At 36.3% G+C, this 22,600-nt stretch overlaps 3 protein-coding genes across 6 annotated transcripts in view; 1 reads left to right on the top strand and 2 right to left on the bottom strand.

Annotated features, from left to right (window-relative positions):
* LOC310714898 (sodium- and chloride-dependent GABA transporter 2-like) overlaps positions 1-22,600 on the bottom strand; it is a 107,083-nt gene that overhangs the window by 48,005 nt on the left and 36,478 nt on the right. The window lies entirely within an intron of this gene.
* The window catches only part of LOC310715102 (craniofacial development protein 2-like), a 367,511-nt gene that overhangs the window by 318,069 nt on the left and 26,842 nt on the right, over positions 1-22,600 (top strand). The gene's annotated exons all lie outside the window — the stretch shown is intronic.
* Positions 849-12,263, bottom strand: LOC310714882 (sodium- and chloride-dependent GABA transporter 2-like). 4 transcript variants are annotated; one of them, XM_083520912.1, is made up of 15 exons: positions 12,154-12,263; positions 11,045-11,247; positions 8,376-8,510; positions 8,087-8,227; positions 7,795-7,876; positions 7,519-7,651; positions 7,265-7,399; positions 7,064-7,167; positions 6,790-6,914; positions 6,170-6,282; positions 5,863-6,000; positions 5,600-5,702; positions 5,139-5,239; positions 4,591-4,761; positions 849-2,155 (listed from the first exon to the last, which is right to left on the bottom strand). In XM_083520912.1, the coding sequence occupies exons 2-15, from the start codon at positions 11,238-11,240 to the stop codon at positions 2,021-2,023; spliced, it is 1,812 nt and encodes a 603-aa protein (XP_083377038.1). In that variant the 5' UTR covers positions 11,241-11,247; positions 12,154-12,263; the 3' UTR covers positions 849-2,020. The 4 variants fall into 4 exon arrangements, with proteins under 4 accessions (XP_083377038.1, XP_083377036.1, XP_083377037.1 ...); XM_083520910.1 differs by having other exon boundaries at positions 12,131-12,207; XM_083520911.1 differs by having other exon boundaries at positions 4,600-4,761; positions 12,131-12,207.

Raw genomic sequence — 22,600 nt, 5'->3', positions numbered from 1 at the left:
ATAAAGTAGTATAGTAGTAAACAATAGAAAAATTTAGTAAAGTACATTAGGTTTCGGGAAAATAAAATATTTTATGACAGATGCCCAGACCAGGGCCTGTGGGCTGAAATTGGCCCTTAGTGACCTTTGATTTGGCCAACCATGACATATATAAGAATATACATAACAATTGAAAAATGTATCATTATTTCTAATTTAACATTTAATATAATATTTTTAAACTCAAACATTGGTAGTACCTCCTTTTCTGAGCAGACATCAGATCTGATGAACAAGTGTAAACTAAAAAGCAAACTTACTCACCTGTGTCAATATGTAACCTGCACCCCAATTTAGAAAACCTATTAAAAATATGGACCAGATTCATGTTTCTCATTAGAGGTCACTGGTATTACAAGCATATAGCTGTATTGTATTAGGCATTGACCTCTATGGCATTATAAATAGGAAGCTTTCATTGTACTATGAGTCTCAATTTATTAGAAAACTTAAATAAAATAAAACTGCCTTAAAAATGCAGATTACAGAATCATGTTTTCAATATATTTTATACTAAACATTATAAAAACATAAATGAGGGGAACCATGGCAGCTTTAATTTAAATATAATAGACTTTGGTGTAAAGAAACATAGTCAAGTTTTCAGTTTATTGATTTCTAAACATTCTTAAGTCATAAATGAGGGAACCATGGCAACTTTCATTTTAATATAATACAGTTTGTTTTTGTTATAACATTTTGGTTTATGGCCCTCAAAGAAGTCTGATTTTTGGCACTTCATGGGAAAACATTTGGGCACCTCTCGTCTATGGGTTTATTTATTGATTTTTTAAATAAACACATTTTTAAATGATAACATTTACTTAATCCATCCTAATTATACATCAATAGATACCATGTTCAAGAAGATTTTTTTATTTGAATAAATTAAGCATGCAGTGCTCAAGCTTTGCACAGATTTTACACTTCACTTTGATGCCTTAAAGGCAAGTAAATCTTGTGAAATTGACAATAATATAAATTGTCCATCAAATGGAACAATTTCCCCTGAAATGAGAAACTATTGCACTGCACTATTTATAATACTTACTGTAGTTCTGCTAGATAATTGGCATGCTACAGTAGCTGGCTAGTAAGCAGCAAGTAGATATGACTTAGATTAAATAATGACATAGTACACACCATATATCTCAGCAAGCACACTGACTTCAGTTCTTTGGCTAAAATAATCCATACACTCCTCACGTTGTGCTGTAAGTGCCTACTTACAGGAAGTCCACAAGGGACCATTAAAACAGTAATGAATCACAGTTGTGGGCACAATAAAGAACTTGGAAACTCTGCCTGAAGTCTAAATTAATTATTTAAGTTTAAAGATTAAATCATGATCAAATGATTGTTTACAGTTTGGAAAAGTGTAGTGCAATTTATATAAGCAGTAGCAAATAAGTGTGTTAATGCCATACAGTGATTTTTTTACACTAATGCTGAGGCACTTAAAAATATCATTTGCAAACCTGAGAAAGCTTAAAACAAGGTTTTAAACAAAAGGTTTAAGAAAAAGAAATAGGCTGACCTGACAAAAGTCAAAAAGTTTACAAATTCTCAAATAAAATATTATGACAAACATAATTATTTAAAACATCAAGGATAAATGATCAAGGATCTGTTCTGCAAAATCATATAAATCCACCCATGCTCATATGCAGTCATTGTTTAAAACATAATCATTAATAGTAAACCAACAGATTAATTACAGTTTTTATAAAGCCTTGCTTTAAATTAGAAATGTAATGCAATGTCTGTATTAGGTAACATCAGCTATATGCTCTTTTGTTCACATACTTTATCTATACAAATATATCATTTAAATGGTAAACAAGAGAAGCAGTTTAAATGCAAATAAATAAACGCTCACCTACTGAATGATTAATGGTTATGATAATGCCAGTTTTGGTATTGAAAATGATCTGAGATAGGAAGCCTGTTGCAGTGTGTGTGTTTTGATAATGCAGAACGGTCATACATCAACTGGAGCGCGTTCACGCAAAGTCTGTAGATGTGTAAATGTTTCAAAAGTGCAAGAGGTTAGGACACCTTTGGATAGTTTTGGATTAGGCAGATCTTCAGCTGGAGTACACAGTGTTTTCATTCTCTAAAAATATATAAGTATTTCATTCATTTTCAGTTTTGTAAGCATTGAAAAAAAAATCATAGAACAAGATTCTGATTTTGATTAATTCAATCATGAACCCTATCGAAAGCATTACCTGTACGTTTATTTGAATAATTAATTTGTTTAGTTTATTTTGCAATAGAGTATGTTTAGTTAAATGTGATAGGACCAAATATGTTTATTGTTGCCGATCAGCATTAGTGCGCTGCATTGAGAATGGTTTTAACTTTCCTCTGAGTTAGCAATTTATCTGTATACATTTCACTTGTTAAACTGATAATAAGTTTATAATTTTAATTATTGATTTCCTATATATTTCTTTCATTTCGTTTACAGTTTTATTTAGTTCATTAACCACTGAGTTTGATTGTGTAAACCACACATGGGACTAATAAAGGAGCAAGGTGCTCCTATCCTGGCTCTTGAACAGAGTTTGGTTTGCTGTTGATTTATATTGCATGCTAGGAAAGCAAAACATATAAAGAGAACAGAAAAAACAACAACAAAATTATATATATATACAGTGAGGAAAATAAGTATTTGAACACCCTGCTATTTTGCAAGTTCTCCCACTTAGAAATCATGGAGGGGTCTGAAATTGTCATCGTAGGTGCATGTCTACTGTGAGAGACATAATCTAAAAAAAAAAATCCAGAAATCACAATGTATGATTTTTTAATTATTTATTTGTATGATACAGCTGCAAATAAGTATTTGAACACCTGAGAAAGTCAATGTTAATATTTGGTACAGGAGCCTTTGTTTGCAATTACAGAGGTCAAACGTTTCCTGTAGTTTTTCACCAGGTTTGCACACACTGCAGGAGGGATTTTGGCCCACTCCTCCACACAGATCTTCTCTAGATCAGTCAGGTTTCTGGCCTGTCGCTGAGAAACACAGAGTTTGAGCTCCCTCCAAAGATTCTCTATTGGGTTTAGGTCTGGAGACTGGCTAGGCCACGCCAGAACCTTGATATGCTTCTTACAGAGCCACTCCTTGGTTATCCTGGCTGTGTGCTTCGGGTCATTGTCATGTTGGAAGACCCAGCCTCGACCCATCTTCAATGCTCTAACTGAGGAAAGAAGGTTGTTCCCCAAAATCTCGCAATACATGGCCCCGGTCATCTCCTTAATACAGTGCAGTCACCCTGTCCCATGTGCAGAATAACACCCCCAAAGCATGATGCTACCACCCCCATGCTTCACAGTAGGGATGGTGTTCTTGGGATGGTACTCATCATTCTTCTTCCTCCAAACACGTTTGGTGGAATTATGACCCAAAAGTTCTATTTTGGTCTCATCTGACCACATGACTTTCTCCCATGACTCCTCTGGATCATCCAAATGGTCATTGGCAAACTTAAGACGTGCCTGGACATGTGCTGGTTTAAGCAGGGGAACCTTCCGTGCCATGCATGATTTCAAACCATGACGTCTTAGTGTATTACCAACAGTAACCTTGGAAACGGTGGTCCCAGCTCTTTTCAGGTCATTGACCAGCTCCTCCCATGTAGTTCTGGGCTGATTTATCACCTACCTTAGGATCATTGAGACCCCACGAGGTGAGATCTTGCATGGAGCCCCAGTCCGAGGGAGATTGACAGTCATGTTTAGCTTCTTCCATTTTCTAATGATTGCTCCAACAGTGGACCTTTTTTCACCAAGCTGCTTGGCAATTTCCCCGTAGCCCTTTCCAGCCTTGTGGAGGTGTACAATTTTGTCTCTAGTGTCTTTGTACAGCTCTTTGGTCTTGGCCATGTTAGTAGTTGGATTCTTACTGATTGTATGGGGTGGACAGGTGTCTTTATGCAGCTAACGACCTCAAACAGGTGCATCTAATTTAGGATAATAAATGTAGTGGAGGTGGACATTTTAAAGGCAGACTAACAGGTCTTTGAGGGTCAGAATTCTAGCTGATAGACAGGTGTTCAAATACTTATTTGCAGCTGTATCATACAAATAAATAGTTTAAAAATCATATATTGTGATTTCTGGATTTTTTTTTTTAGATTATGTCTCTCACAGTGGACATGCACCTACGATGACAATTTCAGACCCCTCCATGATTTCTAAGTGGGAGAACTTGCAAAATACCAGGGTGTTCAAATACTTATTTTCCTCACTGTATATATATATATATATATATATATATATATATATATATATATATATATATATAATTCATATAATCCACCTTGGTCTTCCTCTTTTTCTCCTGCCTGGCGTCCCCATCCTCAGCATTCTTCTACACATGATCAGATCATCTCAATCTAGCCTCTCTAACCTCTCTAAAACATTATTTTCATCCTCTTCACTGCCAATGTATATATATATATATATATATACAGTATCTTAAAGCATCCCCTGTGCTGAGAAAGAGTTTATAAGCTTCACTCCACTGGAATAGAGATTTACCTGACTTACTGAACCCGGGGTCTTGCAAAATGCATACACCATCCATAACGGGACCAGCATGGTGGAGGAGAGTGTGAAGAAGCCTCCGAGAGCATAACCCCACCAGGGGTACTCATATAGGTTATTCAGCTTCAGTGGAGTGTACTTTACCAAGGAAAATACAAATGTTGCCTGCAAGAAAATACAAAGAGAAGGGACAGGAGGGGTTATCGATGAAAATAAAAAAAAAGGTGTATAATGGATTTAAGCAGGAAGTCTCTGTTTTAAATAACCCCAGTTAAAGGTTCTACTGTACTTGTCCAGAAAGACAGCTGATGGTGAAAGGTGTCACAAACAGATTTACTAAGACATACTGTCTAAGAGATTGCTAATCCAATGTACAGCAAGATGACTATGCATTGATTTCAGCATTATATATCCTGAAGTAGGATTTATAAGATAACTGAGTGCAGCACTGCTTACTGATTATTTTTTTTATTTTATAAACTAAAACCTTTATGCAATGTTAAAACGTGTTAACAGTTGTAATGATATAGTATATAACTTACCATGCAAACAATAGGGGTTATATATTTCCAGCAGAGCTTCATATGGGGCCAGGGACGATAACCAATCATATCTTCAATGTTGTCATATAGACTGTCTGCACCTAAAAAAGATTTTTAACACAGGGGCAATAAGGTGCATAAAATACCACTTTTAATGTGTTTCTTATAGGTAATCATTTCTGCCCAAAAAAACATTCTCTTTCTCCTTAATAACCTGTGTGTATATTTATCAAATAAAAAAACCAATCGAAACAAAGGGCACTGAGAAAACAGAAAAGAATACAGCTACAGCTATCAAGGCACAGCATCAGTTTTTTCAAATAATCATATCTAATACATGTAATTATAATTATAATTACATTTACTAATTTCTACTAAGCATATACTATGTTCATGAATTCAAAATCTTTGGACATTCCTGCTTTTCATCAGTCCTATTAAGATATGACAAAAATCTGTACCATAAACCCATCCAACACAGATGGACTGAAGAATGGCAAAGGCAAGCAAAGTCATTCCACTGCAAGCGTAATAATCAAATAACTGGAAGACATACAGTCCACCCTTTAAGTAGAGAAAGACAGAGAAAATGCAGAGAAAAGAGAGAAAGTGAGACAGAGGAAAAAATACATTTTTAAAAGGTTATATAAGCTTTCATTCAAAACTATCAGCACATGATTTATGTAAGTAAATCCAAATTTTCATCCGATAAACCTAGCCTTACCTCAGTTACCATCAACAGGCCCAAAAGGAAGCTGACTACACAGATTAGAAGAAGTAGGATTTTACGTCGGTGTCCATTTTGGAAAAATGAGGGGTACATGTCTGAAATCGCTGTTACCAGGGCTTCATGATATACAAACTGCACAAAAATAGTGTTCCTATATTAACAGTTTGAATTCAAAATCAAGTTGCATTCAGTATCAATTTATCAAGCAATATGTTTATATGATAATATATTGGATTTTGGGGTTATACTCAAGTTGTCTCACTGACACAATCTATAAAAAGCTTTGTCAAGGCACACTTACCTCACTGTCTAGTCCAAGGAAAAGGATCATAACAAAGAAGAGAACTGCCCATAACTGAGGAAGAGGCATCAAAGCCACTGCACGTGGGTAAGCAATAAATGCCAGCCCAGGACCTAGAGGGATACTGACTTATGAGTTTACAAAGATCTAAAACAATTTATATTAAATAAATAAATAAATAAATCATAATTTAAAATGATGTTTTTCTGACAGTGTTTAGACACTTTTGATTTTTATATAATTAGTTATTACTTAGCATGTTTCACATTTCATTTTAGCACTTATTAGCACTCACCTATACAATTAATAATGTCATTTTCTTTTAGTTTTAATAAAAAAAAATGTTATATCAATATTTCTGCTGAATATTTTTAAAAGATAAATTAACCTTAATTAATATTCAACAGTAGCTCAGTGATAGAATGAAATAGAATAAAATAATGATTGAGATGTTGCACCTCTATCTGAAATGTTGTAAGTTGAAATCTCAGCACCATCATGCTGCCATTGATGGCACACCCTTAAACCTCAATTTCTTAGTTTTGTAAATTAGATAAATGTAAGTTGCTTTAGATAAAAGCATCTATCAAATGCCAAATGTTAAATGTCGATTGATATACCTGACTCTGCCACCATTGAAATGTCCATTCCCTGTTCATCTGCCATGAAGCCCAACACAGAAAAAATGGCAAATCCAGCCACAAAGCTAGTCATACTGTTTAGCAGGCACAAGTACATACAGTCTCTGAAAAATAAATTAATAAATACAAGATGCAACAAATTGGAAAAGTAAAAAAGAATAAACCCTCTTTTCCCAGACACGTACATACACAATACAAACTCAAGTCTAATCAAGCATAAAAAAAATAGTTTTTAATAGAAACATGTATTTACTTGTAACAGTTGTTGTCATATTTATTATAGCTTCCTAAAGCTGTCAAAGTCCCTGTGCAAACTCCATATGAGTAAAATATCTGGCTACCTGCATCCATCCACACCTGAAAGAAAAAAAATACCAAAATATGCATGTTTAAAATGCTAAATGTCTCAATTCTTTTTTGCAGCCATGTCCACATGAACAAATATGTTTGTTACCTGAGGGTCTGTGAGGCGAGTAGGATCTGGGTAGAGATAAAAGGTAATGCCACCTATTGCTCCAGGCAGTGTCAGTCCACGCACCAACAGCACTAGTAGCATCAAGTAAGGGAAGGTAGCAGTGAAATAGACCACCTGTGAGACACAATATTCTTACTGTAAACTAGGAAGCCATAGGCCTGTCGATTCCCAACATTCTGTTTATTGCTATCTGGCAGTGGCCAGCACACATTGGAATACCGTGAAGTACTAACCTTGCCTGTAGACTTCACGCCATTAAACACACAGAAGTAGCAGATGGTCCAGGCCAGCAGGAGACACAGAGCTAGCTCCCACCTCACATTCCCAATCTCTTCTATGCCACCCGACAAACCCAAAATCCTCTTCCTTTAGAGAGAACAGAAATTAATCACTAGTTATTTCTTCTGAGAACTATGAAATAACTTTCATAATTAAGCTGACTCATGTACAGTAGATTGACACATATTTGCATGTAGTACTATTTCCTGTTCTAATTTCCTAAAACTCACTCCCAGAATTCCACAACTGGGGATGTAATTTTGTCTGGTATATTATCGGTAATGTTGTTCTTGCTAAATTCCATGCAGTATTCTGTAAAACAAAGAGCAAACTTGTTATAAAGTTATCTGATGCAAGGGAACTCTGTTGAGAATACTTAACAAATGATCAGCATCCTATTTGACTTTCAATAATTGATATTTGTGCAAAATGTATCATTAGCTGAACTGAAGGATTAGAAAAGCAAAGAGTGTAACTCTAGATAGCTGCATGGGCAGTAAATGACAATAGCAGCAGTATTACCTGTGTTCCAGCTATTCTTACAGTTAGCCCATGGGAGCTCTGAGCTGAATGAGAAGAATAGGTACAGAAATGCCCAGGCCAGAATAATGATGTAATAAACTCCAGTGTAGAGAATCACAATCTGGCTACCATAGCCCAGTCCTGAAGAGTAGGGGATATTGAGAATAAACTATAGTAACTCAATTCAATTATGGCATTGTCATTAAAATAAATACAAACTAACATATATTTAAAAATGTCACTCTATTGCAACTGCTTATTTGTAAATTTTTTGGGGAAAGTTGTTTACCTTCAAAAAGAGGACAAATTTTCCTCCAGCATGTGATGCCACCCTGGCTCGTGTACTGACCCAATGATGTCTCCAAGAAGAAGAGGGGTATGCCGCAGGAAAATAGGAACAGTATGTATGGCACAAAGAAAGCTCCTTTGAGGCAGACAAATAATTTTGAATACACAATGACTATATAACATGACATTTCTTTTATTTTCAAGCACACCTTTTTTTGTTGAAGCATCATGCAGGTATTTTGAGAAAGAGGGAAGCATGTAAACATTTCTAAAATAAGGTCTACTAAACATAGTAAACAACTTAACCCACCATTTCATTTAGCCCATCTTTTAGGGAAACAGCACCACAGCACTACAGTAGCTTATTTTTATATAGAAAGCAATTATATGGACAAGTGTATGTCACATCTGACTATCACACACAAATATGGGCCTTTCCAAAGTGTTGCCACAAAGTTAAAAAAAAATTTGTCTGGAATGTCTTTGTATACAATATATTAAAGATTTTAATTCACTGGAACTAAGGAGCCCAAAACTGCTTAAGCCTGACAATACCACTGCGCACAAAGTGAGCTCCATAACCACTAAACATGATCTACAACAGGGGTGTCAAACTCAGAGGTGTAATTATATTTGGCCCGCGAGGTCATTTTAAATGTGTATTAGAGCTGGACCGTCAGTATATAGCGCATACACCGCTAATACTACAAATCCCAGAATGCTTTGTGCGTGGGTGCGTCAGTCGAGACCGCTGAAAAACTCAGCGTACTCAGCGCTGAATTTACCCGGCGATTTGCCGACTTTGAAGCCCAGAAATGCATATTTGAACTGCTCAGTAATCCGTTTGTGGTTGACATGGAAAGCGCACAATCCAACCTCCAAATTAAACTGATTGAACTCCAGTATAGAGACACGCTCAAGTCAAAGTACGACTCTGTGTGTGCTGCACGGTTTTCATGTTTCCTCCCCGACACACTGCTCCAACTGCGTGTCCAAGCTGCTCAAATGCTCTCTATGTTCGGCAGCACATATCTATGTGAAAAACTGTTGTTGTTGTTTTTTTTCGATGAAGATAAACAAAACCCCACTCATGAGTCTCACTAATGAACACCTTAACTTACTCCTGAGGATTTCCTCAGCTCAGAGACTAACCCCAGACATTGATGCACTTGCATCTAAGAAGAGATGCAGGTATCTGTCTTCAACCAATGTGCATCAATGTGCAGTAAATCAGAGTGTAGCAAACTGAGCTTGAATGAATGTTGTCTTTATGCACTTTTCCTACTCCAAGGCATGGACTGTTAATAGTTGAAAGGTTATTTTTTTTAATTGAAGGAAATTATTATTTTTGGTTGTTTTGTTGTTGGCCTGTGAAAAAAGATTTACATTAAAAAGGAATTCGAAAGGCTATATATATATATATATATATATATATATATATATATATATATATATATATATATATATATATATATATATATATATATATATATATATATATATATATAGTACAGACCAAAAGTTTGGACACACCTTCTCATTCAAAGAGTTTTCTTTATTTTCATGACTATAAAAATTGTAGAGTCACACTGAAGGCATCAAGGGCTATTTGACCAAGAAGGAGAGTGATGGGGTGCTGCGCCAGATGACCTGGCCTCCACAGTCACCGGACCTGAACCCAATCGAGATGGTTTAGGGGTAAGCTGGACCGCAGAGTGAAGGCAAAAGGGCCAACAAGTCCCAAGTATCTCTCGGGGTACTCCTTCAAGACTGTTGGAAGACCATTTCAGGTGACTACCTCTTGAAGCTCATCAAGAGAATGCCAAGAGTGTGCAAAGCAGTAATCAAAGCAAAAGGTGGCTACTTTGAAGAACCTAGAATATGACATTTTTCAGTTGTTTCACACTTTTTTGTTATGTATATAATTTCATATATAATTCCACATGTGTTAATTCATAGTTTTGATGCCTTCAGTGTGAATCTACAATTTTCATAGTCTGTACTGTATATATATATATATATATATATATATATATATATATATATATATATATATATATATATATATATAGAGAGAGAGAGAGAGAGAGAGAGAGAGAGAGAGAGAGAGAGAGAGACATTTCTGACAAACTGATACATGATAAAAACCCAAATATTTTAAAACAAAGCAAAGCACGTATATGGGCCATTCGAATGTATTGCTGTTCTACAAATAGGCTTTCTGCATTTAGGAAAAAGAAAAATGGCTTTGAGAGAATTTAGAAATCAGTGCTAAACAGTTATGGAGCATTTCTGTTTAAACCCAAAAAATAAAACAATGCTCACTTTTCTGAGGTGAATTTTCTTAATTCAACTAAAGGATCACAATGTGACACGCAGGATAGTCTCTATAAGTTCGGCAAATGCCAAATGTTTGCTTTAAACTGCCTTCGTTTACAAACTGGATTCTACCCTGTGAAGCCTGAGTTAAACTAAAAGCTAGCTCACTACAAAATACATCTTTTTGGTGTACCTATTTTTTCACATTTAAATAATTTAATTTTATATACTTTATTAAAACTTTAAGAAAACTGTCATCTTGTTATCCATGTGTTGTTAGTATCCATAAATACAAACTGTGATATAACTAAGCATTAAGAAAGCTGTGCTTAGGTAAGTAAAGGAACTTACCCCCTCCGTTTTTGTAACACAAATAAGGAAACCTCCACACATTTCCCAGGCCAACGATATGTCCTGCAACAGCCAGAATAAACTCCATCTTACTGGCCCACTGTTCTCTCTGCTGTGGTTTGCCCTGGGGTTGTGCCATGGAGCTGTTTGCATTCACCAGCTTTAATTTCACAGTAGGCTCAAAGCTGTCCCTCATGATGCAGCTGAGAAAAACAATAACAAAAAATGTATAAATATTCCATAAAAAGCAAAAAAGAATAAAAAGCAAAAAACAACAACAATAAAAACGAGATAACAGTATTGAGGACAAATCATTGATGCTTTTATCAATGTATGTCACTAAATTGCTATTTTTTGTATAGAATTATCGAATGGAACTATAATTTTTTTGTAGCAAGTTGTAGCATTGATTACACTGTAAATAGACTTCTTGTAAATCCATGTTTTGCTACTTAAAACAAAGACAGAATGTGTTTGGAAATATTCACTTGGAAACTTGATGTAAACTGGAATTCATAAGGTTTATGCTGTGGGTTGATTTGAAGAGCATGAAACTTGGTAAATTGTTTGTTAGTGGGCAAAAGTCACATGCAGTAACAGTTTGTAACAGTTCCATGCTGTTGTCAGGTGTAGCATACTTCCCATGCGATAAAAATAAACAAGTCAAATAAATGACTTACTCTGTGCACATAACCTCATTCCCACACCCACAAAAGGTCATGACCTAGTTTACCTCTTTTGAGAGTCAAATGTCATCCCTTTCCTGACCAGACCCACAAATTTTGTATATAAATACTTCCACAATAACAGGTGTAAAAACAACACTTTTAATCAGTACAAACACTGTATGAGCCACAGATTCACAAAGCAGTATACCAATTATTTCTTCTGTAAATCACCACTAAGCATAAATCCTCTTTTCGTTCACACAATATTAAATCTTCTGCTGGATTTGCATTTAATATAGTTTGGAACAAAGAATTGCTTGCAAGGTAAAATTACAAGGAAACTGTATCAGTAACTAAACACAGAATATCCTCCACTGCAGGTCAGTCACAAAAAAGAAAAAGTATTAACAAAGTTTACCTGACATTCTGCAGATACTGTACCTGTATTACTGGTCTGTCTCTGCATATGACTGTGTCCATTTAAAGCAACAGTTCTGAGGGATACATTGAAACAGCAAGAATGAAAGGAATTAAGGAGGAGCCAAGAGTTCTGCAGACAGAGGTAATTTTAAGCCAATGATTAGAGACCAGACTTGTCTTTAGTTTTGGGGTCAGTATTATAGAAAGGCTTATATTAAACCTATGTAGTTTAAAGGTGTACTTTATGGGGCACTTATTACCAACTTGAATGTCTAGTGTAGTTTCATGAATATCTGCTTGTAAAATCTTGGCAATTACCTGGTTAGTTAAAAGTTTTGCTATTGCTTACTGATCTTTTTGACAAATCTGTATCTTACCCATATCCCTTAGTTGCTGTCCACTGGTGAGTAAAATGAGACTGTGTTTGTATTCACCTCTGTTTCCCCTCTCCTTTTCTCTCTTTCTCTCATTATATTTCTTTGATTTAACAACACAATCTCACCTCCTTTTCTTACTCCAAACTTATTCAGCTATTGAATTAGCTGAAACCTGATATAATTGCCACTCTCTCACCCCCCTTATTTAAACCTGTAAAACCAGCTTTTTTTTTTCACTGGACAATTCAGTTGGTTTAAAGCAGTAAAGTTTTTCCACCACCAGAATGAAACTGCCCAGTCATATGCTAATCAGCCTGCCTAGCGTATAAAAAGACAGAAAATATACTGTGGGAAAAGTGCTGTTTGTTTTTAAGTTTGTAGATACCGACATTAGTAAGATCTACAGGTGATGGTATACTGTGTACTAAAGCACTAAATCCTGCCCCCTAGTGTTGCTCGGATATTATAACTTTTTAGCATTCACCATTATAGTATAACGCTACCTTTTTAAGGATCCAAACAAGAAGTGATTATGGGAACTAGAGCATGACAACTTGTGCCTCCGATCACAGTAAAGTGTACTCAAAAATCTAAGTAAATAATAAATTCAAACAGCAATATCTGACTGTTAAATGTGAAACTTCAGGTACTTCAGTTTATAGTGTGGACTTGCTTAAATATCGGAAGACATTTCAGAACAAATTTGTTCATAGCTGCTTCTTACTATTCCTTCCTTAGTTACTATTAAGATGTTCAGTTGTTGTAGTAGTTGCTCAGTTATTAAGACAATGTACTTCAGGTGTTCAAATCTCAACACTGCCAAGCTGCCACTGCTGGTTCCATAAGCAAAAAAAAAATTATCCCCCTTTCTAGCATTGTTTGTGTCCTATTAGAAGGTTACTATTTAAAATAATAGTGTTTGGGATTATACACAGGTGGAAACATTTGAAACTAATGATGGACACGGAGAAAAATAATGACATCAAACCATTGATGCTCTGCTGTCACTCCTATACTAAAAATTGATCAAAGGTTATTAACCAAATTTTCTACACATATTACATAACTACCTCTATAATATTTAATGTTTAATATTTTGGGCATAAGCTCAAACTGACATATAGCTTGAAGTGAAATCTGGGTTGAGGCAGTCTGTAATTTCTTACAACACTATTCTTACAATGTTTTTTAAACAACAGGAAAGTTCAGACCAATAAAAATTCTAAAACAGGATGAAAATATCTGTATCTACATACATCTAATATAAGGGATGGCAAAAACTATTACACCTGGCAATTAGAAGAAGCCTCATGGGCTTTTGGGTGCACTTTGATGACTGCTTTTTATCGAATTATTTCATGTTACAGTGTAGTGTGGTTGCTACAGATATATTCAGCTGCAACAAACTGCAATTCAACATCAATCAGAAACCATTGATTTTACTATTAACAATAATACTAATAAAATTAAAATTTTTATGTTTGACATTCTTTGTGTGTCACAGGTGTTTACAAAAATTAATTTGAGATGCCATTATATTCTGTAATAACTCCAAAGTTTAGCAGGAGAAGTTTCAATAAATTCAATGTGTAAATGGCATTTTCAGGAGGCACAATTTATAATATACAGGCAACCCAAAGTTAACACCAAGCATGTTCTTGCCCTTGTGGTACAAATTTAAAGGCAATAAAAACTGAAATGATTTTTTATTTTGCTTTAGTTCAGATAAAGGTTTATTTCTGGGGTGCAGAGAACATGTAATCTCTAAGGGAGATAAAGTTTAAGGCAAATTTAAAGCTGAATTTCTATTTTAAATTCCAAAGTAAAATACAGTTCACTTCAATTCAATTCAATTCAATTCATTTTTTTTTTGTATAGCACTTTTAACTATAAACATTGTCTCAAGGCAGCATTATACAGATAATATGGTGATAAAAAATGAATATATTCTTTATAAGTAAGTTTGACTGTGGCAAGGAAAAACTCCCCTAGATGGCATAAGAAAGAAACCTTGAGAGGAACCAGACTTAAGAGGGAACCTATCCTCATCTGGGTTGCACCAAAAGTCCATTTATTGCAGATATACAATGTTGCGGGGTACAGTGATGGTAATCAGAAGCGAACTGTAGTCCTGAGTCAATGTAGCAGTCTGTTGACATTAAATACAGTCCAAATCCATCCTCAAAGCTCCCGAATTTCATGGAACCACCCAAGGCTTTCATGAGAAACCGTCCCAAGCTGCACAGAGTGGCTCCCAATCAAAGAGAACACTATCCAGAGGCAGGCCTAGACGAAGTGAGAAGATCTACGGAGGGAAGAGGGGCAGGAACAGTGGTCACTGGAACCACAAAAGCATGTTTAACTCGACCAAGAGAGAGAGAGAGAAAGAGAGAGAGAGAAAGAGAGAGAGAGAGAGAGAGAGAGAGAGAGAGAGAGAGAGAGAGAGAGAGAGAGAGAAGAGGGGTGACAGGAAGAAAAGGATATGGATTATTAAGTGTCCTTATTGTTGTATGAAAGTTAATGTCACTGTGCAGTTTGGACAGTTTGGACTTGGCAGCATAGCTAAAAGGGATGAACCAGAAGGTAATACAGACATAAGGGATCTCTGCGGTAAGAGACGACCCACCACACCAACGTCAACAAACCTGAGTCTACATGTGAGAGTGAGGGGACGACAGCATACAAATATCCCAGTTCACCAAACATTCTATACATGATCCCTCCAGATCTGCTCCTTTACCTAAGAAAAATCTACTGATAAAAGACGACTAAATAAATACGTTTTCAACCTCGACTTGAACACTGAGACTGTGTCTGAGTCCCGAACACTGATTGAAGGGTTGTTCCATAAATGTGGGGCTTTATAAGAGAAAGATCTGCCCCCTGCTGTAGTCTTCATTATTTGAGGTACCAACAAATAGCCTGCACCTTTTCATCTAAGTAGGCGTGCAGGATCATACTGGTAAAGAAGTTTACTCATATACTGCGGTGCGAGACTGTTAAGTGCTTTACACGTCAGTAGTAGTATTTTATAATCGGTGCGAGATTTGATTGGAAGACAGTGTAGACTGATTAAAACAGGGGTGATGTGGTCATATTTTCTAGATCTAGTGAGGACTCTTGCTGCTGCATTCTGAACTAACTGAAGCTTATTTATGCACTTACTCTAAGACCCAGACAGTAAAGCGTGACAGTAGTCTAATCTAGATGTAACAAAAGCATGAACTAGTTTTTCTGCATTCTGTAACGCCCTCTAATTTTAGCAATATTTCTAATGTGAAAGAAGGCAATCCTGGTAATATTATTCATGTTAGCCTCAATTGAAATACTGGGGTCAATAATTACACCAAGGTCTTCGACTGTACACGCTGAAACAGAAACACCATCCAGAGATGCTACGTAATCGGAGAGTTTGCTTCTAGCTGCATGTGGTCCTAGTAAAAGTACTTCCATCATAACTGAGTTGAACAAAAGAAAGTTATCAAGCATCCACTTTCTAATGTCTTTTACACACTCCTCAACATTGTTAAGCTGATCTCTCTCATCTGGCTTTGCTGAAATATACAGCTGTGTATCATCAGCATAGCAATGGAAGTACAGTCCCAGCGAAGCTAAAATATGATTATCTAAGCAATCGGCTATATGTGTACAGATAGTTAGGAATTACACACTGGACTGTGTTTCCATTTGTGACCATTTAGAAAAAATGATTTCAGAAAGAATGATACATTTATATACTCTGTACTTTAACATACATGTATGTGTGTGTGTGTGTGTGTGTGTGTGTGTGTGTGTGTGTGTGTGTGTGTGTGTGTGTTTGTCCTGAATGCACACTGACCTAAATTGAGGTCCCCACCGGCAAAGCCATATAAGCACCTCCCAAACAGTGTCTAGACTCGCCCAGTGAGGTTTTCTCTGAAGACCCCATGGGGTACATATCCAAGACAAGATCTGTGTAACTGTGTAATCTATGCACACCTAGAGGTCACACACGGTATTGCCGACCCCACCGTTACATTTATCTGGAAGTATGTGTCACATCCTTCCTACTCTCTAGCGGTCAACAATAAAATATAAATGTAATCCACATGAGCTCCGCTCCATAACCTCCACGGGAGCTCCGCTCCTCTCCAGTCTTCCGCTGAACCGCCGCCTGGCCGTGACACGGACAGTCTGTCATCGCCAAACCCTTCTGGAAGGCCTGTCTCGCCTCCAAGCACCTCCAAAGGCGATGTCAGCCCTCAAAGTATCCCTGAAGGCAATGTAACACTTGCAAGCTCTCCTGACGGTGACGTAACGCTCCCGAGCTCCTCCGAAGGTGGTGTCTCGCTCCTGAGTTCTCCTGAAGGCGACGTCTCACTCCCAAGCTCTCCTGAAGGCGACGTCTCGCTCCCGAGTTCTCCTGAAGGCGACGTCTCACTCCCGAGCTCTCCTGAACGCGACCTATCACTCCCGAGCTCTCCAGAAGGCCACGTCTCGCTCCCGAGCCTCTCAGATGGCAGCCTCTCACTCCCGAGCTCCTCCGACGGCGGCCTCTCGCCCGCGAGCTCCTCCGACGAATTGAGAATTGGGATCGACATAGTGATGAGAAAAGTAGACAGGAGTACAAGGAGATGCGGCAGCAGGTAAAGAGGGATGTGGCGAAAGCCAAGAAAAAGGCATATGAGGAGCTGTATGAGAAGTTGGACACTAAGGAAGGAGAAAAGGATTTATACCGATTGGCCAGGCAGAGGGACCAAGCTAGGAAAGATGTGCGGCAAGTTAAAGCAATAAAGGATGGAGATGGAAATGGGTTGACTAGTGAGGAGAGTGTGTTGAGAACATGGAGGGAGTATTTTGAGCAGCTGATGAATGAGGAAGTGGATAGGATTAGTAAGGACGAAGTGAGAGCAGCAATTAAGAGGATGAAGAGTGGAAAGTCATTTCTTTGTCTTTTTTACAAGACTTGTTTGGCCCACTTTTATTATGAGTAAAATTGTGTTGAAGTATGGACAAGAAAGCATGTTGGTTCATTAGGCTTATTGACTGCTTGCTCTAGTTAGTAGTGGTAGCTCAGTGGTTAAGGTGTTGGTTTACCAATTTGTAGGTCCCCACAAGGTTGTGGGTTCAAGCCCTGCCATGTGCAAAGCACACTTTTTATTTCCCTTTTGAAATCGAAAAGTTTTTCTACTTTGTGATGTTAAACAGTAAATCTATTTGTTTATTAAAGAGACTTGTTTAAAAGATTGCTTTATATATTTGTGTTTTTTGAAAGGCTTGTTTGGCCTACTTTTAAAATGAGTTGCATGGTGTTGAAGCTTGTGCAAGAAGCCATGTTGGTTCATTAGTCTTATTGACTAGTTGCTTAAGTCAGAAGTGATAGCTCAGTGGGTAAACAGTTGGTTTGCCAAAAAACATGTCCTCACAAGGTTTTTGGTTCAAGCCCCGACATTGCCAAGGAGAAGCTCTTAATTCTCTTTTGAAATCTAAAATTATATCTAATTTGTGCCATTAAACTTTAAATATATTTGTTAATTTAAGAGACCTGTTCAAAACATTGCTGTATTTCTTTGTCTTTTTTACAAGACTTGTTTGGCCTACTTTTAATATGAGTTAAATAGTGTTGAGGTATGGAAAAGAAAGCATGTTGGTTCATTAGGCTTATCGACTGTTTGGCCGGGTCAGTAGTGGTAGCTCAGTTGGTAAGTTGTTGGGTTACCAATTAGTAGGTCCCCACAAGGTTGTGGGTTCAAGCCCTGCCATCTGAAAAGCACACTTTTTATTTCTCTTTTGAAATCTAATAGTTTTTCTACTTTGTGATATTAAATGGTTAATCTATTTGTTCATTAAAGAGACCTGTTTAAAAGAATGCTTTATATATTTGTCTTTTTTGAAAGGCTTGTTTGGCCTACCTTTAATATGAGTTGCATGGTGTTGGAGCTCCTGCAAGAAGCCATGTTGGTTCATTAGGCTTATTGAGTGGTTGCCTAAGTCAGAAGTGATAGCTCAGTGGGTAAGGCATTGGTTTACCTAAAAACATGTCCTCACAAGGTTGTGGGTTCAAGCCCTGACATTGCCAAGGAAAAGTTCTTAATTCTTGTTTGAAAGATAAAATGATATCTATTTTGTGCCATTAAACTTTAAATTCATTTGTTAATTAAAGAGACCTGTTCAAAACATTGCTGTATTTCTTTGTCTTTTTTACAAGACTTGTTTGGCCTATTTTTAATATGAGTTAAATGGTGATTAAGTATGGAAAAGAAAGCATGTTGGTTCATTAGGCTTATTGACTGCTTGTACTAGTCAGTAGTGGTAGCTCAGTGGTTAAGGTGTTGGTTTACCAATTAGTAGGTCCCCACGAGGTTGTGGGTTCAAGCCCTGCCATGTGCAAAGCACACTTTTTATTTCCCTTTTGAAATCTAATAGTTTTTCTACTTTGTGATGTTAAACAGTAAATCTATTTGTTTATTAAAGAGACTTGTTTAAAAGATTGCTTTATATATTTGTGTTTTTTGAAAGGCTTGTTTGGCCTACTTTTAAAATGAGTTGCATGGTGTTGAAGCTTGTGCAAGAAGCCATGTTGGTTCATTAGTCTTATTGACTAGTTGCTTAAGTCAGAAGTGATAGCTCAGTGGGTAAAAAATCGGTTTGCCAAAAAACATGTCCTCACAAGCTTGTTGGTTCAAGCCCCGACATTGCCAAGGAGAAGCTCTTAATTCTCTTTTGAAATCTAAAATTATATCTAATTTGTGCCATTAAACTTTAAATATATTTGTTAATTTAAGAGACCTGTTCAAAACATTGCTGTATTTCTTTGTCTTTTTTACAAGACTTGTTTGGCCTACTTTTAATATGAGTTAAATAGTGTTGAAGTATGGAAAAGAAAGCATGTTGGTTCATTAGGCTTATTGTCTGTTTGGCTTGGTCAGTAGTGGTAGCTCAGTTGGTAAGTTGTTGGGTTACCGATTAGTAGGTCCCCACAAGGTTGTGGGTTCAAGCCCTGCCATTTGAAAAGCACACTTTTTATTTCTCTTTTGAAATCTAATAGTTTTTCTACTTTGTGATATTAAACGGTTAATCTATTTGTTAATTGAAGAGACCTGTTTTAAAGAATGCTTTATATATTTGTCTTTTTTGAAAGGCTTGTTTGGCCTACTTTTAATGAGTTGCATGGTGTTGGAGCTCGTGCAAGAAGCCATGTTGGTTCATTAGGCTTATTGACTAGTCGCCTAAGTCAGAAGTCATAGCTCAGTGGGTAAGGCATTGGTTTACCAAAAAACATGTCCTCACAAGGTTGTGGGTTCAAGCCCCGACATTGCCAAGGAAAAGTTCCTAATTCTTGTTTGAAAGATAAAATGATATCTATTTTGTGCCATTAAACTTTAAATTCATTTGTTAATTAAAGAGACCTGTTCAAAACATTGCTGTATTTCTTTGTCTTTTTTACAAGACTTGTTTTGGCCTATTTTTAATATGAGTTAAATAGTGTTGAAGTATGGACAAGAAAGCATGTTGGTTCATTAGGTGTATTGACTGCCTGACATGTTTGGTAGTGGTAGCTCAATGGAAAAAGGTGTTGGTTACTATTTACTAGGTCCCTGCAAGGTTGTGGGTTCAAGCCCTGCCTTCTGCAAAGCAAAATTTTTATTTCTCTTTTGAAATCTAATAGTTTTTCCACTTTGTGATATTAAACGGTAAATCTATTTGTTAATTAAAGAGACCTGTTTAAAAGATTGCTTTATATAATTGTCTTTTTTGAAAGGCTTGTTTGACCTACTTTTAATATGAGTTGCATGGTGTTGAAGCATGTGCAAGAAACCATGTTGGTTCATTAGGCTTCTTGACTGGTTGTATAAGACAGAAGTGATAGCTCAGTGGGTAAGCCATTGATTTGCTGAAAAACATTTCCTTACAAGGTTGTCTTTTCAAACCCCATCATTGTCAAGGAAATGTTCTTAATTCTCATTTAATACCTAAAATTGTATCTAGTTTGTGACATTAAACTGTAAATTTATTTGTTAAATAAAGAGACCTGTTCAAAACATTGCTGTATTTCTTTGTCTTTTTTTACAAAACTTGTTTGGGCTACTTTTATTATGAGTTAAATTGTGTTGGAGTATGGACAAGAAAGCATGTTGGTTCATAATGCGTATTGACTGCTTGAAGTAGTCAGAAGTGGTAGCTCAACGGGAAAGGTGTTGTTTTACCGATTAGTAGGTCCCCGCAAGGTTGTGGGTTCAAGCCCTGGCATCTGCAAAGCAATCTTTTTATTTCTCTATTGAAATCTAATAGTTTTTCCACTTTGTGATATTAAACGGTAAATCCATTTGTTAATTAAAGAGACCTGTTTAAAAGATTGCTTTATATAATTGTCTTTTTTGAAAGGCTTGTTTGGCCTACTTTTAATGAGTTGCATTGAGTTGAAGCATGTGGAAGAAGCCATGTTGGTTCATTAGGCTTATTGACTGGTTGTATAAGCCAGAAGTGATAGCTCAGTGGGCAAGGCATTGGATCACTGAAAAACATGTCCTCACAAGGTTGTGGGTTCAAGTCCTGGCATTTCCAAGGAAAAGTTCTTCATTCTCATTTGAAATCTAAAATTCTATCTACTTTGTGACATTAAACTGTAAATTTATTTGTTAAATAAAGAGACCTGTTCAACACATTGCTGTATTTCTTTGTCTTTTTTTTTACAAAACTTGTTTTGGCTACTTTTAATATGAGTTAAATAGTGTTGGAGTATGGACAAGAAAGCATGTTGGTTCATAATGCGTATTGACTGCTTGAAGTAGTCAGAAGTGGTAGCTCAACGGGAAAGGTGTTGTTTTACCGATTAGTAGGTCCCCGCAAGGTTGTGGGTTTAAGCCCTGGCATCTGCAAAGCAAACTTTTCATTTCTCTATTGAAATCTAATAGTTTTTCCACTTTGTGATATTAAACGGTAAATCAATTTGTTAATTAAAGAGACCTGTTTAAAAGATTGCTTTATATAATTGTCTTTTTTGAAAGGCTTGTTTGGCCTACTTTTAATGAGAGTTGCATGGTGTTGAAGCATGTGCAAGAAGCCATGTTTGTTCATTAGGTTTATTGACTGGTTGTTTAAGTCAGAAGTGATAGCTCAGTGGGTAAGGCATTAGTTTACCACAAAACATGTCCTCACAAGATTGTGGGTTCAAGCCTTAACATTACCAAGCAAAAGTTCTTAATTCTTGTTTGATATGTAAAATTATATCTATTTTGTGCCATTAAACTTTAAATGTATTTGTAATTAAAGAGACCTGTTCAAAAGATTGCTGTATTTCTTTGTCTTTTTTACAAGACTTGTTTGGCCTACTTTTAATATGAGTAAAATGGTGTTGAAGTATGGACAAGAAAGCATGTTGGTTCATTAGGCTTATTGACTGCTTGAAATAGTCAGTAGTGGTAGCTCAGTGCGTAAGGTGTTGGTTTACCAAAAAACGTATCCTCACAAGGTTGTGGGTTCAAACCCCAATGTTGAAAAGGAAAAGTTATTAACTCTCTTTTGAAATGTAAAATTATATCTAGTTTGTGCTATTAAACTTTAAATTTATTTGTTAATTAAAGAGACCTGTTCAAAACATTGCTGTATTTCTTTGTCTTTTTTACAAGACTTGTTTGGGCTACTTTTAATATGAGTTAAATGGTGTTGAAGTATGGACAAGAAAGCATGTTGGTTCATTAGGTGTATTGACTGCATGACATGTTTGGTAGTGGTAGCTCAATGGAAAAAGGTGTTGGTTACTATTTACTAGGTCCCTGCAAGGTTGTGGGTTCAAGCCCTGCCATCTGCAAAGCAAAATTTTTATTTCTCTTTTGAAATCTAATAGTTTTTCCACTTTGTGATATTAAACGGTAAATCTATTTGTTAATTAAAGAGACCTGTTTAAAAGATTGCTTTATATAATTGTCTTTTTTGAAAGGCTTGTTTGACCTACTTTTAATATGAGTTGCATGGTGTTGAAGCATGTGCAAGAAACCATGTTGGTTCATTAGGCTTCTTGACTGGTTGTATAAGACAGAAGTGATAGCTCAGTGGGTAAGCCATTGATTTGCTGAAAAACATTTCCTTACAAGGTTGTCTTTTCAAACCCC

The sequence above is a fragment of the Silurus aristotelis genome, assembly GCF_946808225.1.
Source record: "Silurus aristotelis genome assembly, chromosome: 2".
Lineage (NCBI taxonomy): Eukaryota > Metazoa > Chordata > Actinopteri > Siluriformes > Siluridae > Silurus > Silurus aristotelis.
This window is presented reverse-complemented; position numbering and strand designations above follow the sequence as displayed.

Bases quoted from the DNA above. Each gene is read 5' to 3' on its own strand.
- LOC310714882 (XM_083520910.1), bottom strand. From the start codon at position 12,192: ATGGACACAGTCATATGCAGAGACAGACCAGTAATACAGGTACAGTAT. The intron at 7,168-7,264 runs GTAACAAACATA...TTTTTCTTTCAG, and splicing joins CTCGCCTCACAGACCCTCAG to GTGTGGATGGATGCAGGTAG. The intron at 6,915-7,063 runs GTAAATACATGT...TTTATTTTTCAG, and splicing joins TATGACAACAACTGTTACAA to AGACTGTATGTACTTGTGCC.